We start from the raw sequence: 25,730 nt of genomic DNA, 5'->3' as shown, positions 1-25,730 counted from the left end.
AGCTATGAAAAACAACAAAACAGAGCAAGGTTCTATGTGTATAGTTGCTATTTAATTGTGTCTTCAAAAGGAAAAAATCATTAATGAGGTAAAAAATGAACATTTTGTCTGCATTTTGTTTTTACATTTGCAGCTGTACAGCACAAAGCACGGCTGAGGTCAGATAAACTGCTGTGATTGCAGCATTTGCTCTTCCATGTGTGCTTCATGCAATATATCAGAACCATTTCTATTTCTCTCAATCTGAGGCACCTTTGGAACTTTTGTCTGGCATTTGAAAAAAAAATGCAGCTGCATTGACTGTCAGGCTATTCCAGAGTCCTGTTTCAGGAAAGGCACTGTTCTCTGTGAACAAATGAATGCTGAGCTATCAAGAAGTAATGGCCAAGAACACTGACAGAACAAAAACAAATGTTAAAAAATGTAAAAATATTGAGCATCAGTTCCTAGGGTGAATTTCTAGGATCTGCTCTGAAATACTCTGAATTTATTCCACAATTTTAACATTATTGAGTTATTTTTATTTCATACGTAAGGTGTAGTGGAGCACCTTGCCTTTTCTACCATGGATTTAATAACAAGATTGGGGTGGGAGAGTGGGGGGCAGGGATAGGGGAAGGTGTTATGGAGGGGTATGAGACCCAGCTGACAAGCACACAATATCGTCTGTCTAATAACATGTACTCAAAACATAAGTGACACAGTCTCTCACCACATCCTTCTCTCTAAATTGGAGAGGTGTGGATTTGAAAGATGGACTGTTTGATGGATTAGGAATTGGCTGGCTGGATGCAGCCAAAGGGTTGTGATCAGTGGTTCTGTGTCAGGGTGGAGGCCGGTCACAAGCAGTGTCCCTCAGGGGTCGGTCTTGGGATCAGTGCTCTTCAACAGCTTCATCAACAACAAACGATGGAATCGAGTGCACCCTCAGCAAGTTTGGGGATGACACCAAACCGAGCAGTGCAGTCGATACATTGGAAGGAAGGGAAACCATCCAGAGGGACCTGGACAGGCTGGAGAAGTGGGCCCATGAGAACCTAATGAGGTTCAGTAAGGCCAAGTGCAAGGTGCTGCACTTGGGTTGGGCAATTGCAGGTATTCACGCAAACTGGGGAAGATCTGCTTGAGAGCAGCCCTGTGGAGAAGGACTTGGGGGTGCTGGTGGACGAGAAGCTGGACATGAGGCAGCAGTGTGAGCTTGTAGCCAAGAAGGCCAACTGTGTTCTGGGCTGCATTAAAAAAGGGGTGGCCAGCAGGGAGAGGGAGGTGATCGTCCCCCTCTACTCGGCTCTTGTGAGGCCCCATCTGCAGTACTGCGACCAGACCTGGAGCCCCCAGTGCAGGAAGGACGTGGAGCCCTTGGAGCGGGTCCAGAGGAGGGCACTGAGATGATCTGAGGGCTGGAGCACCTCTCCTATGAGGAAAGGTTGAGGGAGCTGGGCTTGTTTAGCTTGGAGAAGAGAAGGCTCTGGGGAGACCTCATTGTGGCCTTCCAGTACTTGAAGGGAGCGTATAAACAGGAAGGGGAATGGCTGTTTACAAGGGTGAATAGTGATAAATAGGGATAGGACAAGGGGGAATGGTTTTAAACTGAGACAGGGGAGGTTTAGGTTAGATATTAGGAGGAAGTTTTTCACACAGAGGGTGGTGAGGCACTGGAACAGGTTGCCCAAGGAGGCTGTGGATGCCCCATCCCTGGAGGCATTCGAGGACAGGCTGGATGTGGCTCTGGGCAGCCTGGTCTGCTGGTTGGTGACCCTGCACACAGCAGGGGGGTTGGATCTAGATGGCCATTGTGGTCCTTTTTAACCCAGGCCATTCTATGATTCTATGAAAAACAACCGTGGCAGCAGAAAAAGGGATACTTGGTAGAAAAACTATACTCATAGTAGGAAGGGAGGGGAAGGGAAGGGAAGGGAAGGGAAGGGACTGCAGAGACTCTAAGCAGTACACTGTTCTGCTTTACTGTAAGATAATACAGAGTGGTTTCTGTCCACCAAAACTGCTAAAACAACAGCTGCACTTCAAGGAGACTTGGAGGCTGCAATTAATAATTGGTATCTCTTGTTCTAAAAATATCAAATAATTAACACTTGTAATAGCATTTGAAAAAATTATATGAAATCTGACTACTCTGAGCTGCTTCAAAGAACAGAATTCATGTTTAAATGACTGAGAATTAATTAAGTCCCAACCTTCTACCATATGCTGTTCAAAACACTAAGGAATTCCAGTGCCTTCCATCTGTTGTGGAAATAAATGAATCGGAGGCATTCTGACTTGTTGCCTCACATAGGAAGTGTATTAAATCCTTCCATTCTTATTTACAGACACATCCCCCAGGCCCTGCCATGGGTATACACAGCCACAGCAACTCGTGGAACTGTGTTATAACCATAGAATCATAATCATAATCATAGAATGGCCAGGGTTGAAAAGGACCGCAATGACCATCTAGTTTCAACCCCCCTGCTGTGTGCAGGGTCACCAACCAGCAGACCAGGCTGCCCAGAGCCACATCCAGCCTGGCCCTGAATGCCTCCAGGGATGGGGCATCCACAGCCTCCTTGGGCAACCTGTTCCAGTGCGTCACCACCCTCTGAGTGAAAAACTTCCTCCTAGCACCTAACCTAAACCTCTCCTGTCTTAGTTTAAAAACATTCTCCATTGTCCTATCACTATCCACCTTGTAAACAGCCATTCCCCTTCCTGTTTATATGCTCCCTTCAAGTACTGGAAGGCCACAATGAGGTCTCCCTGGAGCCTCCTCCTTGGAGTTCAGGACTATTTGCCCTTGACAATTAATCCATACATGCAATTAAGGGAACTTTGTGCTCAATTCATGCTAGTTTACAAACAAAACACTGCAGAAGCCTCCAACTGAGAAAGGTTTTCTAGGAGTATAAATTTTCATAGAATAGGATTTAACCCCAAAAATACATTTATAAAGAGGCTAAGACTGAATTTAACCCTAGAAATAATGTAAGTATTTTTCCTGAACATGTAAATGCAACTGAAGTGAATGCAGTAGTTACGGTTGTGCAACAATGCTGAATGCAGTTTATTATTCCCTATCTAAAAGTTCCAGGAGTGCAAACTGCACAGTTCCAAGTATCCAGTAGGTGTCACCTTCACACACACCGCTCCTACGAGACACAAGGTTAGGATTTCTTAGGTAACAGTGAGTCTGGAAGAAGTTTTCAGAAAAGCGTGTGTGAAAAGGTACAGATTTGGTCCACTCTTCTTTACAAACACAGGGATTGCTGGAACAGCTGCAGCCTGGAACTGCTCATGCACAAGTAACTTCACAAATCTACATCAGTGTTTTTGTGCCTAAAAAACATCTGTAAAATGTGCCCATAGTGCACATATCGAAGTCTGAGGTCCTATTTAATGGTTTCCCTTTAATTCATATGTCTTTAAAGCAAAATAAATATATATTATGTCATTGTCTCTGATCCTGTACCATCAAAACAGATTTCTGATCCTCCTGACTGATGGGGATATTAAATGAAGTTGGAATGGCCTCAAGGGAGCAGTGAGTCCCATTGCTATAAACAGTGCTTCAGGTTGCTGATTTCCTGAAATTATGCCTCATACAAATAAACATTTTCGTATGGATTATTGAGAGTCATCAATATCAATTGTCTGATTTAGGCTGCTTTTTATTTCAAAGCAAATCCTTTCATTTCCATTTAGCAGCCTAACATAGCAGTCAGTTCAGTAGCTGGGGAGTAAAGTCATTCAGGAAGGTCCGAATCCCTTTGATACGGCCATTGTCAGCCATGTGTGTGAAACAAACACTTTTCACATTTCAAACCCTAACCTCTAGCTGCTGTTTGGCGCGGGGAGAGCCACTGGGTCAGAGTTATGCCTTTCAGCATGCGATTAAAAAATGCACTTTGTCCATGCACACGGGTTTTGTAATGCAATCCTTTAGCAATCTGGCAACTTTTCTGGTTTTGTTAGCATGGGGTATTGCTTAGGAAAGTGCCTATGCAATTCTCTTGGGCCTGGTCCAAAATCCCTTGAAAATAATAGAGAGGGTTTAAACCGTGAGCTGGTGGGATGTTTGGAATGGCTGAATGGTGGCAAGTAAAGCTGGGGGCAGGCATTTGAAGAAAGCATCAGTATGGCAGATGCCAAAAAGCACGCGAGCTGACCTCAGCCTGGCCTTAAAACAGGTTTTCATTCACACAAGCAGTGAGGTGTAAAAGCTTTGTGAAGAGAAAGAATCTGGGGTTGTTAGCTGACAGCCAGCTGAACATGAGCCAGCAGTGTGCCCAGGTGGCCAAGAAGGCCAGTGGTATAGAACCACAGAATCCTTAGAGTTGGAACAGACCTTTAGAGGTCATCTAGTCCAACTCCCCTGCAAAGAAAGGGGACATCCACAGCTTGAGCAGGTTGCTCAGAGTCTGGTCCAGCCCGGCCTTCAAAGTCTTGAGGGATGGTGCATCCACCAAATCTCTGGGCAGCCTGTTCCACTACTTCACCACCGTCACCCCCATAAAACCATTATGGTTGGAAAAGACTTTTAAGTTCATAATGTCCAACTACCCACCCACCACCAATACTGCCCGCTAAACCATGGAATCATAGAATCATAGAATCACAGAATCACAGAATATTTGGGGACTGCAAGGACCATCAAGTTCCAACCCCTCTACCACATGCAGGGTTTCCAGCCACCAGATCAAGTACTAGGTCATATTGCCAAGGGCCCCATCCAACCGGGCGTTAAGCACCTCCAGGGCATCCACAACCTCTCTGGGCAACCTGTTCCAGAGCCTCACCACTCCCTCCAGTATAAAAAACTTCCTCCAGTATCTAATTTCTTTAAGGTGGGGAGATTTAAATTAGATGTCAGCCATGTCCTACATCTACGCTTTCCTTAAACACCTTCAGGGACAGTGTTTATGCCACCTTTCTGGGCAGCCTGTTCCAATGTCTCAACACTCTGAGAAGAAATTCTTCCAAATACACAACTTGAACCTCTCCTGGGACAACCTGAGCCCATCCCAGATTGTATCATCAGTAGCGCAGCCAGCAGGAGCAGGGAGGTGATTGTCCCCCTTGTACTCAGCCCTGGTGAAGCCGCACCTTGAGCACTGTGTTCAGTTTTGAGCCTGTCCCTACAGGACAGACAGTGAGGCCCTGTTTTTTTTTTGAGGCCTCTTATTTTTTGTTTTTCTTAACATCAAGCTAATTTGATACAAAATTAGGCAGTCTGTGCACCTGGGCTGTCTGTCAAGATACACAAGGAGGGAAACACAATTCCAGAGGCAAATGTTTTTTTTTCCCACACGCTCCAGCTCTCTGTTACACAGTGAGGATGACAGAGGTCTTGCATCACGCACCCCTAATTAATGGACCATTCCTTCTCCCACGTGCATTACTCGGGGAAGCCGAGAAGTGGCTCTGCCCACACCCGGAGCGGGAGGGCAGACGTGTGGCAATCGCACGGGGGAAGCTCACGCAGCAGCCCGGGCTGCGGAACGTGCTGGAACCGCACGTCCTTCAGAGGGCGGTCTGACACAAAGCGGGCCCGCAGCTGGCGCAGCAGAACGCACTGACAGCGCATCCAAACAAGCAAGCGCTTTCATCTGGGAAGGATTCCCCGCGCGGGAGGCTCGTAGGCGCCAGAGGAGTTCACCCCTGTGTATCGCCGATGTCACAGCACGCGGGCTTCCCCCGCGTTCCGCCAACCGGCTCCGCCAGAGCCGAGACGAACTCCGTACGGCCCGGCCCCGCGCTCACCCCAGGGCCGGGGCCCTCCGGGGGCGGCGGGGGGGAGCGGGGGCGGCGCCGCACTCTGTGACGCCCCGCGGCCCCGCCTCGCCGCCCGGCCGGGCCCGGCCCCACGGAGGGACCGCAGAGGGAACATGGAGGCGGCGGCGGCGCGCCGGGGGGCCCGGCCGGGTCGGGCGGCGGCGGGAGCGGGGCGGTAGCGGCTCACCGGGTTCCCTCGCTACCCCCGCGGCCGCCCCGCCGCTCCCGAGCGGGCGGGAGGCGCCGGCGGCCTTTCCCCTCGCCGGGGGATGGCGGCCCCGGGCCCTCCGCAGCTCCCGTGGCCACGGCCGGGCCCGCGGCTGCGGTCCGGGCTGGAGGTCGCGCTGCGGGTGCCCAGCCTGTTTCTCATCGACGCCATCTTCAACTCGGCCCCGCTGCCGGGCGGCTCCGTGTGCGCCGCGCTGCTGGGCGTGCTGCTGCGGCTGCTGGGTGAGACACCGTCCGGGCCCGGCGGGGCGCTGGGGGCGGCTGGGGGCGGCTCCGGGCGGCCCCGTCCGGGCCGGGCCTCGACCTCGCTGCTCCTTCGGCCCCCACCTCCCCGTACTGCCGGCCTCGTTCGCAGCTGCTGTGCCGCCTCGGGCTCTCCTCGGCCCCTTCCCTCAGCTCCGACCCCTTCCTTCCCGCTGCCTGCTTTCTGCTGCCCCGGTCTCTTCCCTCGGCGCTGTGGCTGTTGTCTTCCCCCTTCTGCCGGCCGGAGCGCCGTCTGTCCCCGTGGCCCCTCTCAGTATCCCACACCCATCCCCGTTCCCGGGCTCTCTGTGTGCGGTCCCGGCTACAGGGCGGCGATGTGTGTTGCTTTCTGTTGTCCTCGCAGCGAACGGGGCCTCGGAAGCCACCCGAGGTTGGTGCGAGCGCTGCCGGGTGCAGTGGGGCCAACTGCTGCCGGGTGCTGCCGGCTGCCACTCGCAGTGTCTGGAGACTTCCACAGCGTGTGGCAGCCATGTGACGCCGCGGCTGTGCGTTTCATAGGCGCGCGTCGGTAGCTGCCTGGCCGAGGTACGCTGCCAGGTCCCTTACCTCGGGAATGGCAGCCCGAAAGTGCCCCAGACTGAATTCACAAACTTGAGAGCTCTTCCAACTGGTTGCTTTCCAGCTTTTTCTGCTTTTCTTTTTTTTTCTGGAGGTTAAGTCACTGGTGTAACAATGTGGTGCTGTCTTTGGTACGCTGCGCGGTGCTGAGGGGTTGTGCACCGCGAGTAACGCTGCCTGCCGCTGTGAGAGCGAAACTGAACTGCAGTGGGGATGGCAGCCCGAGACAGGAAGGAACAGGGACGCTGAAACGCAGCCAGGAGCTTTGCAGGCCTGCGGCGTGCTGGCTTGGTGTGGTTTTGGTGTTTGTGTCAGGGAAAAAAAAAAAAAGGCAGGGATATGGGTGGTACAGCTGTCAGGGGAGGAAAGTCAGAGGAGAGGTTAAAAGGGAACATAAACAGCAAGAAGCGCAGTGGGGATGGTGTTGCAATAGCAGAGGGGAAAAAGGGTGAAGTAAAGCAGGGCAGCAGGCAAGAGGAGAGCCAGGAGAAACCCGGAGCAGGGGTTTGGTTTGGGCTGCTGCTCTAGGGAGCACAAGGCAGCTCCACAGGGCAGTGGTCACAGCCTGGAGCTCAGGGAGCTTTTGGGCAGTGCTCTCATCGGGTTTGAATTTTGGGTGTGGGAGCCAGGAGTTGGACTCCTAATCCCGGTGGGATCCTTCAGGGTATTTGTGATTCTGTGCCTTTTTGCAGCGGGGATACCCCTCTTATTTCCCATTTCTGGAGCTTCTACCTTTACGTAATTGCTAAGAGTGCATCTCACTGGTAAGCAGTTCCTTTAAAAAAACAATGACGTTGCAGCACATCACTAAAGCAATTTTTGGGAGCCATTCATTGTGTAATAGAGATGCTGTAGGAAGCGCCTTGAACTTAGTCCAACGTAAATGGGAATCGGAGATACATTTTCAGATGATCTCTCTTAAGTGCGTGATAATGAGATGAAGTTATGAAGCACCTCTTCAGGATTGTGATCACTTTGCTGGAAGGGTGTGGGGAACTGGTTGATCCCTCCCCTGCCTCCAGTGAGAGCTTTGGGAGCAGTTTGTGAGGGGCTGTGATTTGAGACAAGTGGGCTGTGGTTCTCAGCTTTCCAAAAATTAAATAAAATTGTAACTGCTTCACGATGATGCTAAAGACTTTCCGTGTGGTTCAGTCAGTAGTTATTTTTTTCCTGTGAATTTAAGGATTACAGGGTGCTGCGGTTTAACCCAGCAGGCAGATCAGCACCACACAGCTGTTCTGTTGCTCGTCCTCCCTCAATTGGATGGGGAAGAGAATGGGGGCAGGGGGGGATAAAACAAATGGATTGAGATGGACAGTTTAATGGGACAGAAAAGTAAAGGGGAAAATAATAATAGTAATGCATAACACAGTTGCTCAGCACCTTCTGACCAATGCCAAGCCAGTCCCTGAGCAGTGGCAGCCCCCATTTCTACAGTACAAGAAGCTGAAACGTTCTTTGCTCTGTGCAGCATGGCTCAGCAAGACCAAAACACTGGTGTGTTATCAACGTTCTAATCTGAAATCCAAAATACAGCACCAGACCAGCTACTGGGAGAAAGTTAACTCTGTCCCAGCCGAAACCAGGACACAGAGCTGGGGCTTTGCTGTTGTTCGGACACGCTGAGATATTTATGTTGGATCTTGCTGTAATTAAATACAGGTGAAGTTGCCCTTTTTTGTTACCATTTGCTGTCTCTGAACAGCTAATCTTAACTGGAGAGACCTGATAGCTTTCAAAAATGGTGTCGAACAGCTCTGAATTACTCTGGGATATGTTTTACTTCAAGAATGCTAACAGGAGTTTGTATGATTTTTAAAAAGCTTTAATGCAGGAATGCTCAGTTGGATTCTTCCTTCACTTTCGTTCTATGCAGGTTCATTGGGTTGGACACACTGCAGAAGCAACCTGCAGTGAAGTTTGTCTTTAATCTTTCAGGCTAACCTTGCTTTGTCTCCGCTGTTCATCTTTCAGATTCTGCGTGTGCTTTGTAAGCATTTCCACTGTGCAGAACCACTTGGTCATGGCAAAAAGATGGATGGTATGCCATGGCCGGAGGAGAGGAGTGGGGTGCTCCCCTCCCCTGCCAGAGATCCCAGTAGCCTCTGGGGTCTTTTCAGGCTCCCTGCAGGCATTGGCTCCTCCACATGTATTGGCAATATATATGTTGTACATTTTGCTACGGCCCCAACGGGGGAGCCTGTAGGTGTAGCTTTTCTCTCTTATCAGCTCGCTGTAATATTGTTTCAAGGATGGCTTGCATGTGAAAGGTCAGTATTTTAAGATGACATGCAGTACCCAACTACCCGACTCTCCTATGGTTGTTTATTATGGTATGCATGAAAAGGCAATGAAATGGTCAGACTCATTTTAGAAAGTGTTGTGTCTCGTGAGTTTGAGCTTTTCATGGAAGGACTGAGCAGAAGGCACTTCCTGAATGACTGTGTTCTTCCCTCAGTCAGCTTCCCGAGGTTAATGATTAGTTAAGGAGAACATTGTTACATCAGCCAGTGCTGCTTGCAAGGAGTACCTTTAAGATGCAGTAACTTTTTTAGGAGTACTCTGCCTTTTGCTATTAATTCTTGTTCATTTTTCCCCTTCTTACTTTTACCGTTTCTTCCTTGCATTCTACATCTGTGTACCAAAAAAATATACGTGCTGTTGCTCAGTTCAATTATAGGTGGAGAATGGGGGACTTTGCCAAAGCCTTTCAGAGTGCTTCACCTGGTGGGGTTACACCAGAGTTAATTGTGTGATGTAGGAAAGCTGTTAGCCTCTCAGTGAGCTGCCTGCCTCGTCCCCTAGCTCTCTTTCATGCCTGTCCTCTGAGAAAATCTGTCTCGACTGTTTTGCAGGCTGTCCTGACACTTTGGCCAGTGTGGGTGTTTGTAGTTAGGTGCTTTGCTCAGGTGAAGAGGGACTCAATATTGGATAAATGTGTAAAATTCACTGCATTTAGTGGTGCTGTATCTGGTAATTCTTTCCTGCTTTTAGAGTTTACCTACCTGTAGATATCAGGGCTGGCCGGGGAACAATCTTTGAGGACTTGGACATTGTTGGTGCTCCAGTCTGAAACTGTTAAGATAGACTTAATAACAGTGCTGGCTTATGCTTAAATTGGCTCTCCATCACAGCAGTGCACATCTGTATTAAATACAGATCATAGAAGTGAATCAGATTATCCCCAGTTGGAAGGGACCCACAAGGATCATGGAGTCCAACTCCTGGCTCCGCATGGACCACCCAAATCCAAAACTTGTGTCTGAGAGTGGTGTCCAAACACTCCTTGCGCTCGTGCAGCTCAGGGCCATGCCTGCTGCCCTAGGCTTTGTGTTCCATGCCCACTGCTTTTTTCTAATCCTCAACCTTGCCTTCTCCAGATAAAAGTGGTTCTTTAGTCTGTTCTCTGAAGATAGCGTCATTGCTAATGCAAAGTTAGGAGTGTCTAATGGGAGAGCATTGCTGCAAAGCTAATAGGTAAATTCTGTTACTCAGTTTCTGCTGAGAACTAAATGGTTCCCATCTGTTTTTAGGTGTCTTTGTATCCAGCATTGTTCTGGTGTTACAACAGCGAGCACTTTTCAAGTTTTATATGATCGCCTCGGCATTTCTGCTGGCTGCAACTTCAGTGTTGGTGAATTACTATGCTTCTTTGCACATAAACTTCTACAGTGCCTACTACACAGCAGCTTTTGGAATTCAGTTCCTCCCTCATAAAGGACCTTCGCTATGGATGGCGCTTTCCATCCTTCAGCTTACCTTCGGAATCGGATACGTTACGTTGCTGAACATGCAGTCTGTATATTCCCAGCTAATCATCCTGGATATACTGATTCCTGTAATTGGCTTGGTTGTTGAACTACCTTTACATGTCCGACAGATGCTAGTTTTTATTTCAGGCCTAGTGCTGACACTGAACACCACAGTCATTTTAGTTACGAAAATCAAGTGGTTCTATTACTCAGTGCGGTATGTTTATCTGCTGGTGAGGCACATGTATCGCATTTATGGATTACAGCTATTGGTGGAAGATACATGGAAAAGGATTCGATTTCCAGCTGTTCTGCGTGTCTTCTGGCTGACGAGACTTGCAGCACAAGCTGTGGTATTGACATATGTTGTAAAGATGGCTGAAACTAATACGGAAGACAAATTCTTCTTGATTTCGTGGGATAATTGTTGGGAACTGATCTGCAGCCTAATAATAAGTGGGTGCGATTCTACCTTAACTGTGTTAGGCATGAGTGCTGTCATTTCCTCCATAGCACATTATTTGGGACTTGGCATCTTGGCCTTCATTGGGTCGACCGACGAGGACGACAAAAGGCTGGGTTTTGTAGCACCTGTTCTGTTTTTCATTTTGGCTCTGCAGACTGGTTTAAGCGGACTGAAACCAGAAGAAAGACTAGTTCGTCTGAGCCGAAACATGTGCCTTTTGCTAACCGCAGTCCTGCATTTTATCCATGGAATGACAGACCCCGTGCTGATGTCTCTCAGTGCCTCCCACGTGCCGTCGTTCCGCAGACACTTCCCTGTGCTGTTTGTTTCAGCTTGCCTTTTCATCCTGCCGGTTCTGCTCAGCTACGTCCTCTGGCACCACTACGCACTGAACACGTGGCTTTTCGCAGTTACCGCGTTCTGCGTAGAGCTCTGCCTGAAAGTAATCGTTTCTATCACTGTTTATGTGTTGTTTATGATCGACGGCTACTACAACGTGCTGTGGGAAAAGCTTGACGACTACGTCTATTACGTTCGCTCCACTGGCAATATTATTGAGTTTATATTTGGAGTCATCATGTTCGGAAATGGAGCTTACACAATGGTTTTTGAATCGGGAAGTAAGATCCGCGCCTGCATGATGTGTCTGCACGCGTACTTCAACATCTATTTGCAAGCAAAGAATGGCTGGAAGACTTTTATAAATCGCAGGACTGCTGTTAAGAAAATAAACTCCCTTCCAGAGGTGAAAGGAAGCCGGCTCCGTGAAATAGATGACGTATGTGCAATCTGCTACCACGAGTTCACCACGTCTGCTCGCATTACTCCGTGCAACCATTACTTTCATGCACTTTGTCTTCGGAAGTGGCTGTACATTCAGGACACTTGCCCCATGTGCCATCAGAAAGTGTATATTGAGGACAAGGAGAACGCCAACATCTCTAACAACAACGGGTTTGTGCCACCAAATGAAGATCCTGTACTAGTTGCAGAAGAAGCTGCTGACGCTGAAAATGAATTAAATGAAGATAACGACAGCTTGGATAGTGGCGAAGAAGATGATGATGGTGTGGAACAGCACTTGAATGAGACTCTTAATGCTGACTCTGACTCTCTTGGGTGATTAAGATGTTCTTTCCTAAGCCGTGAGGTATTTGTTTAAATTGACTCAAAGAGAATAAAAGCATCACTTTGTAGTTATTGTACTTTTAAGCACAACAGCAGTATCTCGGTGTTGAGTCTGTGAATGGTGGTTGTTTACTGTGGTGTGTGCTACTGTAAATATACCTCTAATTTTTGCTGGTCTCTTTCATGACCACCTTAAATTATGTACATTATTGTACATGGAATAAAATGTTTTCACGTTTTTAAGATGGTTGGAAAAACACTCTTTAATTGATGTAGTGATAATGCTGTGCCAAAGACTGCCTACCAGTAATCCCTGATCAGTGAGTTCTGGATGTAAAACACTGGTGAAAACAGACAGTTCAGCGGGTTAAATCAGAAACGAAAAGCTTGAACCAAAGCAGCTTTACTTAACAAATTCAGTATTAGCAGAGCTTTATCACTTAAAAAATAGTGAGTTGTGTTTAAAAAGAAAACAATGCAAAGCTTAGGTTGGTAGACTTAACACTACAGCATTTGCCGAAGTGGAGCAAAAGATGAAACCGCTAAGCTTTCTGGTCAAGTAGTAAGCATGCACTTGATTGTTAAGCACTTCTGAATTACCAGTAGTAACTTGAAGCATTCTACACGTGAACTCAGCAGCCTGGTATTCATTTTGCAATGTGTGCAGGTATTAACAAGAGCTGCTAGCTTAGGCTATTTTAGAAATTGATCCCGAATCTTGATGAAAAGGAAATAGGGCTAGGAAACTGTACCAATGCAGACCACTTTTTCAAAATCAGCTTTAATCTTGTACAAAAAGCACTACATATTGGCTTCTGTCGATAAGAACTTGCAGATATGATCAGTCTTAACTTTTTTGCAATATACTTACTAAAGTTATGTTGAATAAATGTAAGAAAACTTTATATATTTGGAAAGAAGACTTTAATAGTGTTGTTATATAGAGTATTGGCCAACTCGAGTGGGTCATCTTCTCTTACTGCTGCCATAATTTCCAGTATTTGACTAAAAAAAAAATAATAATTGATATTAGACTCCAAAAATCAGTACTGAATATACATCAGAGTGTCACATCTGTATGTACATGAGTAACTAAGATTAACCTGGAATAAAAACCTACTATGAGAGCAACAGGGTGAGATGCTCTGATACGGAAACAGCTTCACTTACTAAAGGCAGTAACTTCTATTCCCTGGTCGCTGGTTGCTCACTGGTACAGGTTCATCTTTGGTCTTTTGACTCTTGTTCAGAGGTAATTAAACAGCTTTCTGTTCCAAAGAAAGTGTCATTTTGTGCATGTCTTTATCAGTGGTCTTGACTTTTCAGACTGAAATTCATTAACCTCCTGTCAAGGTTAAAGTGGCACTATAAACAAACTGGTTTATGGCAAAGCTTAAATTCCAGCTACAAATGTAACAGGTTACCTCTACCAGGACAGGTCAGTTCTGCTTCCCCTTTCTCTAGACAAACTGTGATGGATACACTCAGATGTCAGTAGGAGATGCTAAATAAGCACTTTTAGAAGGCCTGGAGCTTTGGTAGAATCCAGGAAAAGGAGGCAAAAGGAAGGTAAAGACAAGTATTAACACTCAGTAAGAGCAAACCAGGCCACGGCTTATTTGTTTTCTGTCACTGAAGTACAGGAAAAACCCTGTATGTTCTGTACAATTCTAGCAGTAGGAAAAAACCAAACTTCCTTGTGGTGAAGATGAAGGACCTTAACTTTAGCAGTGTGGTTTGGGTTTTGGATTTTTGCCTCAACTTAGGCAATAGTTAAACTTCTTTTCAAGGAAAACAGTAGAAAAAGTTGCTCCTAACTGTTCTGGAATGCCAGTATTTTCCTAGATGAAGAATTAAGAGCATTTCATGCTTGTGTTTTGCAGCCAAAAGGCTTCTTTATTTAAGAGTATTTTCAAGAGAAGATGGGATAAGATCAGGCCTATGTAGAAATGATAATTCCAAGTACCAAAGAGTATCAGCCCTGAAGAGCTTTGGGAGGGCTTACAGGTATTTGTCCCCACTTAGTTGCAGTGGGAATGTGATGTTTTGCTGCAATACTGTGTAAAAGCTGCAGGAGGAAAAAAAAAAAAAAAAAAAAAAAAGCCTCTGGTGGATAAAGTTTCCACAAAAATAGCTTCCAAGGTGTGTATAGCAGGTCTTAATACACATTAATATATAGATATCACCATCAAAATTAAAAGCTGTCTTCCCCACTCTTGCACCACCACCAAAGAAAGACAAGTGGAAAAACCCTCCTGCCAACTGAGCTATATTAAACAGTGTATGGACCCTAAATATTAAATATAGTTTGTGGCCTCATGCTAACTTTCCTCTCACAACAGATCATGCTGCTTGACAACTCACAAAATGCCAACTCTCACTGTACTTCCTCAGGCTTACGACATTCTCAAGTTACTAATCTACTACTAGTAATGGTTATAATTAATTTTAAGAGGACAGTATTTTTGAAATAAGGCTCTTATTTCATTAACAGCAACAACAAAAAAGCCACAGTACAGCAGCCACGTACTGCTGTAGGAAAGGCGCCCGGTGCTGCCAGTGCTGGGGTTTCTGAAGCACTGTGATGAGCTGCACGTCGGGCGGCAGACAAACACAGGATGGTGTAACAGACACACCTGCCACAGCAGCCTTGTTCAGGCAGCAGGAAAGGTCATCAACTCTTGTGAGGCAAACAAATGTTCTCAGTTGATCTCTTCTGTATTTGTGGACTGACCTCAGAAAGTCTAAAATTCTGATGCAGCCCTTCTGTCCCAACGCGTGCAGTTTGTGTTATATATAAATAATGAGTTTTGAGGAGTGTTACAGGGCAACATCTCTGCATTAAAATGTATTTTGAGCCCTGGTGAAGTAGCCGTGGCAACTTAAACCATGCTTTAGCATGATCAGCAGTCTCCAAAGTTTCTTCAAGCCTACAACAGCAGCATTCCCTTCCGTTCTCACATACGCTCTTGTTTTGACACTTCAAATTCCTACAGTCTTTAGTAGCATTGTGAGAAGTATTTAGGAATTAGTTCCAAACAGGTACTTTACGCATAGAAACATACAGATTTCACAGCAAATAAAGATCTGGTCAAGTAAAGGGGCTTTGCATCTGGCTCTGTGCAGCTGTGAACTTTGCTGCACTGAAAAGTCACATACTACAACACAAGAAACTTTCCTCATTCCTTCTTTTCAAGGAGCTGGTAACAAGAATGATAGCACCAACTGCCCTAAGCAACCAAAGAGACTTTGCTAGCAGTTGTGAAAATTCATAGATTTCACCTACCCATGCTGTTAATGGAGATAACACTTTCACTAAAACAATACACTTCCTTGCTTTTCCCACCTCTGGGAGGATGCATTCTGAGGATGTAGCAGAAGTCAGGCTTTCTGTACGTTCAGGCTGTAACTCCAGCAGCCCCTACAGCTTTCTCTTACTGTTCTCTCATTGACTACTGTTACTCATATCGAAACTTCACAAGATCAATGTTTTATGAAACATTTGTTCCAGCATCATAGCAGGATGAAGGAAGCACCCTTAACCAAGTTCACATGATGGCATCCTTTACCACAGGCACAGTGACGCCTGAAGGGAACTGGGAGCAGCCCTATCAGTGTCATTTCTGTCTACTCCCTGTCTTTGCACTGTCTGTCTTCAGAGGACAGCACAGCTCCAGAGCTGTATCAGTTTTAAACATAACTGCAATTGATTGAAGTTTATTCAAGTGAGTTTACTTTACAGGGCTTAACTCATTCTTCAGCATACAGAGTGAAAAGAAAGAGTCAGCACTGGTTTCGTTTTCAGGGAGCTTTCTGCATTCAGAATTGTTGAAATGGAAAAATTAAGTCCTTAACATATACACATATATCTATATATTTTACAACCCATTAAGTAATACCTTGCATACTTAAATACATTTAAATTCATTTCTATTTACTATCTTTCCCGTGGACTGTTGCTTTTCTTTTCCCCCTGTGTATCTGAAATATTTTATGTAATCCTACAGGAGTGCACTTACATTATATGGCAGGGCTCATTCCTGTCCTTCAGGCAGTGCCCCATTTCCCATTTCTTTTTGGTAGGAAATGTGGTTTTCACATATTTCGATCCAGCATGAGTATTTTTCACTCCACACCAGGGTGCATCTAGTTTCATTTGAAAAACAGAATTAAGAGCATGCAATCACTTGAGAATACCATTAGATGGCTTAATCAACTCAGCCACAGACATTAGTTTTCCTTATCTCTTTTGAGGAATGACTTGAACAGACTGGGATAATTTAATACCTGAACAATCTTTGCATTTTTATACCATTATCTTAAGCAGTTTACCTTTTAAAATACCATACAGTAACACATCCCACTAATCTCTGACATAACAATGCATGCACTGCATCTGTTCCAAAGACATTTCCAAATTTGTCAACATTTGTGCTTCGTAAGCAAATTAGTTAAAAGCATCCAGGCAGTTTGCTTTTTTTTTTTCAGATTCAGAAATTCCAATGAAGCCAGCATTTTTAACTGTCAGTTCCTCACATGTGAAGCGCACACACAAAGAAATCCCACACTCTGAAGTTGCAGCTCATCAGCCCAAGAGGGGAACGTGAGCCTTCTCCCACAGTACTCCATTTAAAGAGCTGTTGTTTCCAGTTGACATTACAGCTACCACTGGCAGGACCTCAGCCACTGCCCTGTCTGGCACGTCTCCAGCAAGCTGCACTTTAAAAGATAGTTGAGCAGGACTTCAGTATTTAAATACAACTGAAAATCCAGGCTTGTCAGTGTACCCTTTCCACCTTCCCCTGTTACACTGGGGACTGACAGGCAGCTCCTTCCCTCGAGCAGAAAGCTGAAAAGGAGTACTCAGAGAGCTCACAGGCTGCCCTCCAAAACAGAGCACTGGGCAGTCCGTTCTCCGCTCCTGTCTCCTTCCTCTCGGGCTTGCCTTATCACTGCTATGCAAGCATATCGTGTTGCCCAACAGCATTTAAGTCACGAACTGCTGACCAAGATATAAAATCTTACCGGTCTCTATCATTAATCGTTCACTAGGAATTGATTTCAGTGCTTCCAAGTTGGCTTCTGTTTTCAATGAACTAGAAAAATAAAAAGTGTGTACAAGTCATTACTTCGCCTGTTGAAGTGTTTCATAGCAAAAACAGCCTCCTAAACAATTTAAAGAAAATTTGCTTTGTTTTTTTTTTAAATGCTGCCTCTAAATTCAAACTTTGCACTTAGCAGCAAACATGGAGTTACTGGGAAGCTGGCTTGCCCTGGGGACAGAACCCATCTGCCCAGCCTCAGCTACCCGTGCCACTGAGACAGCCAAAGCTGGCTGTGTGACCAGCAGATAAAGCTGATCAGGTGACATTTTGCACTACTCCTATATTTGACATGGTAACTGAAAACTATGCTGTTTTTTTTTTCATGATCTCACAGCAAGACTGCTTCCACACTCTATCACTCTATTCATTTCCAAACGAGGACTGACTGGAGGGTAGTAGGAAGGACCCCAGACCAGATTAGCTTGCTGAGTGGTGAGTTAAGAACTTTTTGTAGCTAAAAGATTAATGAGTGCAATTCTAAATCTGTCAGATGATTAAGGGCCTATCGAGCTTTGAAAACTTGACCTCGTTGTTTAAAAGAAACCAATGAGTTCATTGCAGCTGCCATTTTAAAATAGCTTTATTTCCTGCGAGGAACTTACCAGCCATTTATTCCAATGTAAAGATCCAAATCTATTATTGCTGCTGCTTCTTCCTTTGTGCCATCAAAAGAATGAACCTACAATCAATATAAATGCATATGCAGATGTGTAATACACAGACTTAATTTAAAACTCCAATCATTTAAAATCATACAGGAGTATTGACTTGCGTCATAAATACCTTTCAATGGAATGCATTACACATGTATTCAAACAAAGATGGGACATAGCTCATCTGATTCTGAACTGGGGCAAAGCTCAGGCTGAGGTCACTGGAATGCTGCAACAAAACCAGTTATCACGTTTCATTAGTGATTAATGTAGGAAAAGTCTATGCTGTGATACTGCTTATGGCCCACAAATTTTCTGTAGCCAATACCTGAAATCTGGGAGGTTACATACAGCAAGCAATGCTGTGTGTGCTTAGTTTTTACATTCTCGCCTTGGTCTTCCCTAGAGGACACTGCCAGAGTAAGAGCTGGAATTATTTTCAGCACAGATTTTAGCCCAAAGGAACCCAAAGCCTACTGGTCATCTTAAGGATGAGAGGCAAGCGACGGGTCGTAGGGTGTGAAGTGTAACCCATGTGGAAGCTGTGGTCCCTGAAGGGAGCAAAGAGAGCGCCCACTTCCCCGTGCAGGCAGAGGAACAACCAGCAGCAGAGGGTGCTCTCTGTGTCTCTGCTTGATATCAGCTGTGCAGGACTGAAGGAAGGAGTGACCACTCAGTGCAACTTCAGAGCTTGGGGAAGGTTTTGCGGTACAAATGGGGAGACTTGGGGACGGAGATAACCAGACCAGTTGTGGTCTGACACAAGCACGATGCAATAATCCAAGTCTTCATTACTTTTGGAAAACCACGGCATAATGGAAAACTGAAAGAGAACTGCTGGACTTCCTTAATCATTTCATCTGAAGTTTCTTCCTGCTATGTGTTTGAATTAAAATACACGATCTGAATATCTAAGGACAGGAAGCAATCAGAAGATACATCTGGATGTAATTTGAAAATCATGTCTGATGTCAGAAGCAAATGTTTGAGGTTACAGCTCCCACTGGGAACACGCATCCAAATTATCTGTGGTCTGGAGGCACTGCAGTTACAGGCACTGCAGAATTGGGAAGAGGCCAATGTCAATTATAAGGTGCTTAAACTGTCCTTCTGCTAGGCCAAGAAAAACTGGTCATGTCAGCTCAGAGCCATGTCTCAGCCTATTCCCTTCCCTTGCAACATAAAAATGTTGAATAAGCAACAAAACTAAAAATACTGATATAATACAGATTTTTTTTTTTTTAAAGAGGATTGCAAATAGTAATTTATAATAGCTGAAAGTACCCAACAGGCAGCCTCCACAGACTCCATGGCAAACAATAAGTCACACATTAACAACGACATTCACATACATCCTCCAGCCCCACACACATATGTAAAAACGAACCCCACACCAAAGCCCATACTTACCACTCCTCCAACAAATCTATCTCTGTTTCTTCTCATTATGTCTGCAACATAAAGAGTAGAAACATAAGGTGGTTTTGTAACAGACAAAGGTGAAGGATCCCTGTTTTTCACACAGGGTGGTGACGCACTGGAACAGGCTGCCCAAGATGGGTGGTTGGCAACCCTGCACGTAGCGGGGGGGTTGAAACTAGATGATCATTGTGATCCTTTTCAGCCCAGGCCATTCTATGATTCAGGTTTCTAGATTTTTCATATTCAGAATTTGTTACTGCTTGAAATCCTCATGCAACACCCACCTAAAAATTCAGCATGTGAGTTTCTGCAGTGAAGAAACATGGGCAGTCTTGTTTGCTCTGCCAGGTCAAACTGTTTTTCGAAGTATCTGTAAAACAAAAATCACTTTTAAGCAGAAATTCAGTCAAAGACTAATGAAAGACAGCAGAACAGTTTTTCCAGTGCTTGTACATTTTGGTCCTCCAGAGCTAAAGACAAATCGATGGATTTGCCATGCAGAAGCTATCATCCATTCAACAATTTAGGCATTCACGTTTAAAAGCAACTTTCTGCTGCGGGATATTCATGCAGCAGTGATGAGCACAGATAAGAAGTGGCCAAAAGCATCAATAATGGAAGAACTCATAAACATCTATGCTGAGCACATACCCCTGAGTATTGTGAGTGCTGGTGGAATTGGGTTTTATTTATTTGTAATGACAGAGGAACTGCCAGTTCTCTCCACAAGGTTCTGAAATGCCAGGGATAGAAGAGAGTGTCTATCACACAGAGACTGCTATTTCAAGAAGTATTTGTAAAAGGTGTGGGGGTGGGTGAGGGAGCACTGTGCAGAATTCTATAGCCCCGAATGGCCCAAATTAGTCCTCAGAGCTGGCAAAGTAACAACGCAGAGTTTTTGTTTGCTCTTCCACAAAGGTCAGCCTTGTCTTTCTTGACATGAAACAAATACCAATACCACGCATCTTCTGCCCTGTTTTGCACACTGTCTTCACTCTTTCCCCATTTCTCAATGGTTCTCCCTCTATTGCTTGCGTGCCTGCATCCTCTCCTTTTCACTCATTGTTATTCCTGTCCTACCTCCTACTTCCAGTGTTCCCTTTGAAGGAGCAGTAACAGCGAGGCAGCCATCTATGAAGACAAAGACGTGGGGCAGAGGGCAGTAAGCAGGTAGCCAGATCCCCAGTGCAGTTTCTAAAGTTAGAACCAGTGAGTACTAATTTAACCTTGTCTCCAGTAACCTGCTGCTAGTTCTGATCCCACAGTATCATTACTTACAGTTTCTCTGTCTGCCATGCTACACTCAGGCATGAGAATTAGAAATGCTCCTCTCATGCTCCTCATAATTTTCTTTGTAGTTGGACACTGTGCATAGTCTACACTGACTAAAATCCAAATTTAATTGCAATGCACAATTGCTCTTGCTGTTTAAATAGCTACAGTTGCTTGATTGATGTTTTGTATTTTTTTTTTTTTTTAAACAGCTGTTTTCATTCTTCAGACTTGCTTCATACAAAAATGAGGTTTTAGAGACTGAGCTGCAAATAATCCCCATAAGTAACTACTGGCTGATGTAACCTTTTACCCACAAAACCACTACTGTTCTCAAAGCTGAGAGGGAGGCAATGCAAGCTTCTTCCTTATCTAGCTACGGTGAAGCCCATCACATCACATGCTGCTATGTGCCCTGTGAAAGAGAATGAGGAAGTCGACAAGGAAGTTCCTAGATAAAAAAGAACAAAACACAAAAGCCAGGAAAGAGAAACTCTGGAAAAGCCGACAGAAACCTGACATATGGTGATCAGAACATAACAGTGTAAACCATCAGGATGCCAAGCCTTACTAGTTACAGTACTGAAGGTATGGCCTTTTTCTGTCGGGTGAGAGCCAGGCCACTGGCTACATCTGTTTCTCCTCAATAATGTTTGAAAACATCCTTGCTTGTTTGTTTGCAGATTTAGTATTGAGCACAGACTTCAAATGCTCTGGCATTTTCAGTTTGGGGATCACAGCACTAACACAGATGAAGCAGATTTGGCCATGCAGAAGTAGATCTCCAGAAAAGCAATTTGGGATTCACGTATGAGTGATAGTACATTTCTTCTGTCTGTTTCAAAGAGCTTTGAGAAACTAGGTTCATGTATTTTGTTCTGTCTGATTTGGGGAATATTTGCAGTACTACATTCATACAGTAAAAGACATGATCAACTCTCCCTACTGATTACTTGTGGCAATTAGGAAAATATACAACTAACCACTGCCCCCCAGTGACTAATTCTACCCATAGCAGCAACCTGCTACAATTCAGTCTCCTTTCATTGGAATGCCCCTTCCACCACCCACCTTTTCTCACAAAGAGAACTGCAGACAAAGACTGTCAATACAGGAATGCAGGCTGATGTTAGGGGCTGTGGTTGCTCCTGTCACTCAGTATGATTGCTGTGTACATTACTTCAAACTACCAATCTCTCCGGGTCCTCAGATGAACATATCAGCCCTCAATTATCTCAGCTAACACTGCCCATAGTAAAAGCTTCCTTCTCTCCACTGCTGACTTACTCTTTTTGATAGTTCTGTTCCCTCCTCTACACCTTCCACTCCAACAAACTAATTCTTCCTTCACATACTACAGTTACATTAATTCTCACCAAGAGTCTGCTAGACTGAGCGTGAGCAAGAATGAATAGCTGCCATACCTGGAAACCCAGCAATTCTGATGGATTTTACAGGAAAGGACACGTTGGACCCACACCGTGCAGGAAGCAAAATTCACTGCTTCCTTTAAAGTCACGTTTTCTGACACAAAAAAATCTGCAAATTGCAAATGTCTACCTGACTAAATGCTACCTGGTACAACACAGGAAGGAAAACACTGATGTACAGCGATACAAATCAACTTATAGACAGCAAGTTTCTTACTTGAGTTGGATGTCCTTTGGGCAAAACTCCAATCTGTCAAAATCTACAATTAGAAAGAACAAAACCTCAGTTAGTTAGGGTTGGAGGATGTCTACACGTTTATACATATCAGTACTGAAGTACTAAGATAACACTTACCTAGGCCACATTCTCCAACTGCTATTATCTTTGTCTTATTCTTTTCAATCAGATTTTTTAATTCTGATAAATACTGGTCAGGGTTACTCTGCTCAAATTCCCCGCAGCGTGTAGGGTGGCAGCCAGCTGTGCTGTAAAACATATCTAAAGCAACACATTATTAGATGGTTTTAAGAAAAAAATATGAGTTCATATAAGCTATAGCCATTATCTGTGCCTGGACATTTTGCATTACTTGTAATTTCAAAAGAAAACTCCCTCTTTATCTCATGTGCCTCTACATTCATTAGCTGGGACAGGATTTTGCAAGCAATGTCTGACTTACCTAGAAATTCCTTCTAGATGACCTCAGTACCAAAACAAAAAGACACATGCAGTGCCTTTACGAAGAATGTAGAAATATGGAAGGGAAATACATATGTATAAAATATGCCTTTATGCATATAAAAATATTCATATAAATACATATGTACACACACATACATAGTACACACACACAGAACGGCCTTAAGCAATGGGTTGGACCAGGTTACCTCCTCTGCTTCATTCCAACCTGAGTTCTTTTATGATTCTCTTCTGTAAACAGTACTTTAATGTATATAAATACACTACTTTCTTAAATAGAATAAGTATTTAAGTAATTAGTGCAGTGATAACTACCTGAAGAAAAAAAGGAGGGATACATTCCTTTTAATGGAAAACTGGGAGGGAGATACATTCTACATCATATATCTATTTCAGCCTACTTCTGGAAGAGGGCCTTGTGATAAATTGTGCTTCCAGCAGCACACATGGCTTGGTTTTTCTAAACATCTGAACTGCCTAGAAACAGAAATCAGAGCAATGATTAATCCTTTCCAACACCCAGAAATCTAAATAGCTATATAACGCCATACGCAATGCAGTGATCTCACTCTGAATCCTCATTTCCAATTTTAATCTGAGATTCTGTAAGCAAGTCCAGGGGCATGTCTTTATACACTCTTAATGTAGGAGGCTCAGGGAGACCTCACTGCACTCTACAACTTCCTGAAGGGAGGCTGTGATGAGGAGGGGTTTGGCCTCTTCTCCCAGGCAACAAGCAGAACCCGAGGAAATGGCCGCAAGTTGTACCAGAGGAAGTTAGACATAAGGAAGAACTTTTTCTCTCAGAGAGTGGTCAGGCACTGGAATGGCTGCCCAGGGAGGTGGTGGAGTCGCCGTCCCTGGCAGTGTTCAAGAGGCGTCTTGAACAGAGGATGAGGAGCTATGAGATATGGTTTAGTGCTTGTGGTAGCAATGGTAATGGGAGGATGGTTGGACTAGATGATCTTGTGGGTCCTTTTCAACCTTGTGATTCTATGATTAATTCTGAGAGACTGTGGGCAGATTCAATTATTGACCAACAATAGAAGTCTGAAGCAAAAATACCATTGGTCTGTGCCAGCTGCAATGCATCTTTACTGTCCTGGAGACTCCCACCTGTAATCAAAAACTGGAAAGAAGAAGTACTGTCAGGATGTTCTGCTTTGAATATCAAGCAAAATGTTTAAGAAAACATTCAGAGAGAACTAAGAGTCTAGGCAGAGAACACAACAAGACAATTATTAATGTGCATATATAACAAAGCTTCATACATCAGTAACAAAGAGATTTCCTAAATCCCCAGGACCCAGGAAATACAGTAGGTAACAAAGATAGATTTTTTTTTTTTTTTTAAATCAAATCACCTTATATCACCATAAATCTGCAGATATAGACAAATATAAATATTTTCAGATTAAGAGATTAAGTTTTCAGGCAAGCAAACACAGTTTGGGATGGGGCAGACTTCTGGCACTGCATGGCTCCGTCCTTTAGATAAGAGGCTTTCAGCAAACTGCCAAGTGCTCATTCCTCCTGCCAAGGAGGGTTTATTTAATATTTCTAACACACCAGCAGAACAGTTCACAACAGCGTCCAATGTGTTGTATTTTAACTCTTATCTCTGCCTTGATACTTCATTGATTTTAGAGATGCATACATAGGCATACAGTAGGCAGACTACAACTAAATAATGTGGTCCAAGACAGACAAGTTAAAAGAGTTACAAACCTGCTTACTGTTATGGAGTTTCAATATGTGAAAGCTAACATTTACTAGCAGTCATTCAGGTATCACAACCACACAAGCTTATAGGTACTTCTACCTTTTCTGCAGTCACCAATTACCTTTATGTATCAAAATATCTGCATATTCACAGCCATCAGACCTTTTTTGAATATTTGCCCGTGCACCGGTAACTGCAAAGTGAGTCACCTAAAACAGGACAATGTATCTAAATTGAAACTTCTGTAATGATTTGCTACAGTATGTAGGAGGAGAACATCTTTCCACTGAAAATGTACAATTAATCACAGATCATACACAACAGCACTGAATTAAAATCATTACTGCCTAATGATCAGTGCAAATTAAAGACAAGGCTCTCGGCATGGAAGACTTCCACATTACGGTAGTGAAGAAAGTTGCCATGTTTTCCTTTGCAACTTGCAGAATTGTTTCAATAGTGGAGCACTCCAAAAATATCAAAAGCAGGATAAAATGTGTAGAAAATTCCAACTGCGAGGAATTACCTTTTTAACACCAACTTTGACAGCTCTCTCTACCACATCCAAAAGGTCATCTGCAAAAGCACACAGAAACATCACATACTGAACTTCATAAGGAGCCAAGTAAACTTCAGGAGCCAAGTAAACTCCTTTTGAACGTAAAATTACATTCACGCGGTGCCACCGCATACACACACACACAAAAAAAAAAGACTTGGAACCAATAGCGAGAATCACAGAAGGGCAGGGCTTGGAGGAGCCCTCAGAGCCGCCCAGCCCCGCCCCACTGCGGGAAGATTCCCGCCCAGCTCAGCTGCCCCGCAGCACCGCAGGGATGGGGGCGGCCGTGCCAGCCCACACAGCTTCCTGCTTCATGCCTTAACACGGAACGGACAGCCAGACTCGGAGGAAAAACGAATAAATAGGAAGTTCGAACATGAAGCAATGCGTACCTTGATGTTTTCGCGTTCCCCTGTAGATCCCCCTGAACGCGGGGTCCGTGAGGTTAACGCCGATATCTGCCAACAAAAACCCCGCAGATGTACGTGGGTTCATTCTGAGCAGCAACTCAAAGCGCACCTCGGCGACCCGAGGGCACCGCACTGACAGCGCCCGCCAAGCGACCCGAGCCGCCCCTCCAGCACGGCCACCCCCACACCAAGCCCACACTCCCCCTCCTCACACCCCGTCCCGCCGCCCCCTCACCCACGAGCTTGGCGCGGCTCATGGCGGCGGTGGCGGCGCGGCGCATGCGCAGT

At 44.9% G+C, this 25,730-nt stretch overlaps 2 protein-coding genes across 5 annotated transcripts; one reads left to right on the top strand and one right to left on the bottom strand.

The window, feature by feature from the left end:
* Positions 1–6,005: 6,005 nt before the first annotated feature.
* Positions 6,006–12,408, top strand: RNF139 (ring finger protein 139). The gene is made up of 2 exons (XM_042835559.1): positions 6,006–6,219; positions 10,353–12,408. The coding sequence occupies exons 1-2, from the start codon at positions 6,039–6,041 to the stop codon at positions 12,158–12,160; spliced, it is 1,989 nt and encodes a 662-aa protein (XP_042691493.1). The 5' UTR covers positions 6,006–6,038; the 3' UTR covers positions 12,161–12,408.
* A 522-nt stretch (positions 12,409–12,930) lies between these two features.
* Positions 12,931–25,711, bottom strand: TATDN1 (TatD DNase domain containing 1). 4 transcript variants are annotated; one of them, XR_006171564.1, is made up of 13 exons: positions 25,678–25,711; positions 25,425–25,490; positions 24,997–25,046; positions 23,813–23,876; positions 22,403–22,546; positions 22,265–22,307; positions 19,630–19,715; positions 19,334–19,374; positions 17,873–17,949; positions 17,191–17,261; positions 16,185–16,311; positions 13,336–13,510; positions 13,067–13,170 (listed from the first exon to the last, which is right to left on the bottom strand). XR_006171564.1 is itself a non-coding variant. In XM_042835572.1 (12 exons), exons 1-12 carry the CDS (start codon positions 25,697–25,699, stop codon positions 13,068–13,070), a joined length of 894 nt encoding a protein of 297 aa, XP_042691506.1. In that variant the 5' UTR covers positions 25,700–25,711; the 3' UTR covers positions 12,931–13,067. The 4 variants fall into 4 exon arrangements, 3 of the variants coding, with proteins under 3 accessions (XP_042691506.1, XP_042691527.1, XP_042691514.1); XM_042835572.1 differs by lacking the exon at positions 13,336–13,510 and having other exon boundaries at positions 12,931–13,170; XM_042835593.1 differs by lacking the exons at positions 13,336–13,510; positions 25,678–25,711 and adding an exon at positions 24,592–24,679 and having other exon boundaries at positions 12,931–13,170; positions 25,425–25,466.
* Positions 25,712–25,730: the final 19 nt, after the last annotated feature.

Source organism: Centrocercus urophasianus, unplaced genomic scaffold (genome assembly GCF_019232065.1).
Source record: "Centrocercus urophasianus isolate 14NV4802_14NV808 unplaced genomic scaffold, USGS_Curo_1.0 seq_11, whole genome shotgun sequence".
Classification (NCBI taxonomy): domain Eukaryota; kingdom Metazoa; phylum Chordata; class Aves; order Galliformes; family Phasianidae; genus Centrocercus; species Centrocercus urophasianus.
Note: the sequence above shows the minus strand (reverse complement) of the source record. Positions and strands in the feature narration are given on the sequence as shown.

Bases quoted from the DNA above. Each gene is read 5' to 3' on its own strand.
- TATDN1 (XM_042835572.1), bottom strand. From the start codon at position 25,699: ATGAGCCGCGCCAAGCTCGTGG. The intron at 23,877-24,996 runs GTAATTCCTCGC...TCTTCTTTCCAG, and splicing joins TCAAAGTTGGTGTTAAAAAG to TTTTTGATTACAGGTGGGAG. The intron at 22,308-22,402 runs GTAAGTGTTATC...TTCTAATTGTAG, and splicing joins AGTTGGAGAATGTGGCCTAG to ATTTTGACAGATTGGAGTTT.
- RNF139 (XM_042835559.1), top strand. From the start codon at position 6,039: ATGGCGGCCCCGGGCCCTCCGCAGCTCCCGTGGCCACGGCCGGGCCCG. The intron at 6,220-10,352 runs GTGAGACACCGT...ATCTGTTTTTAG, and splicing joins CGTGCTGCTGCGGCTGCTGG to GTGTCTTTGTATCCAGCATT.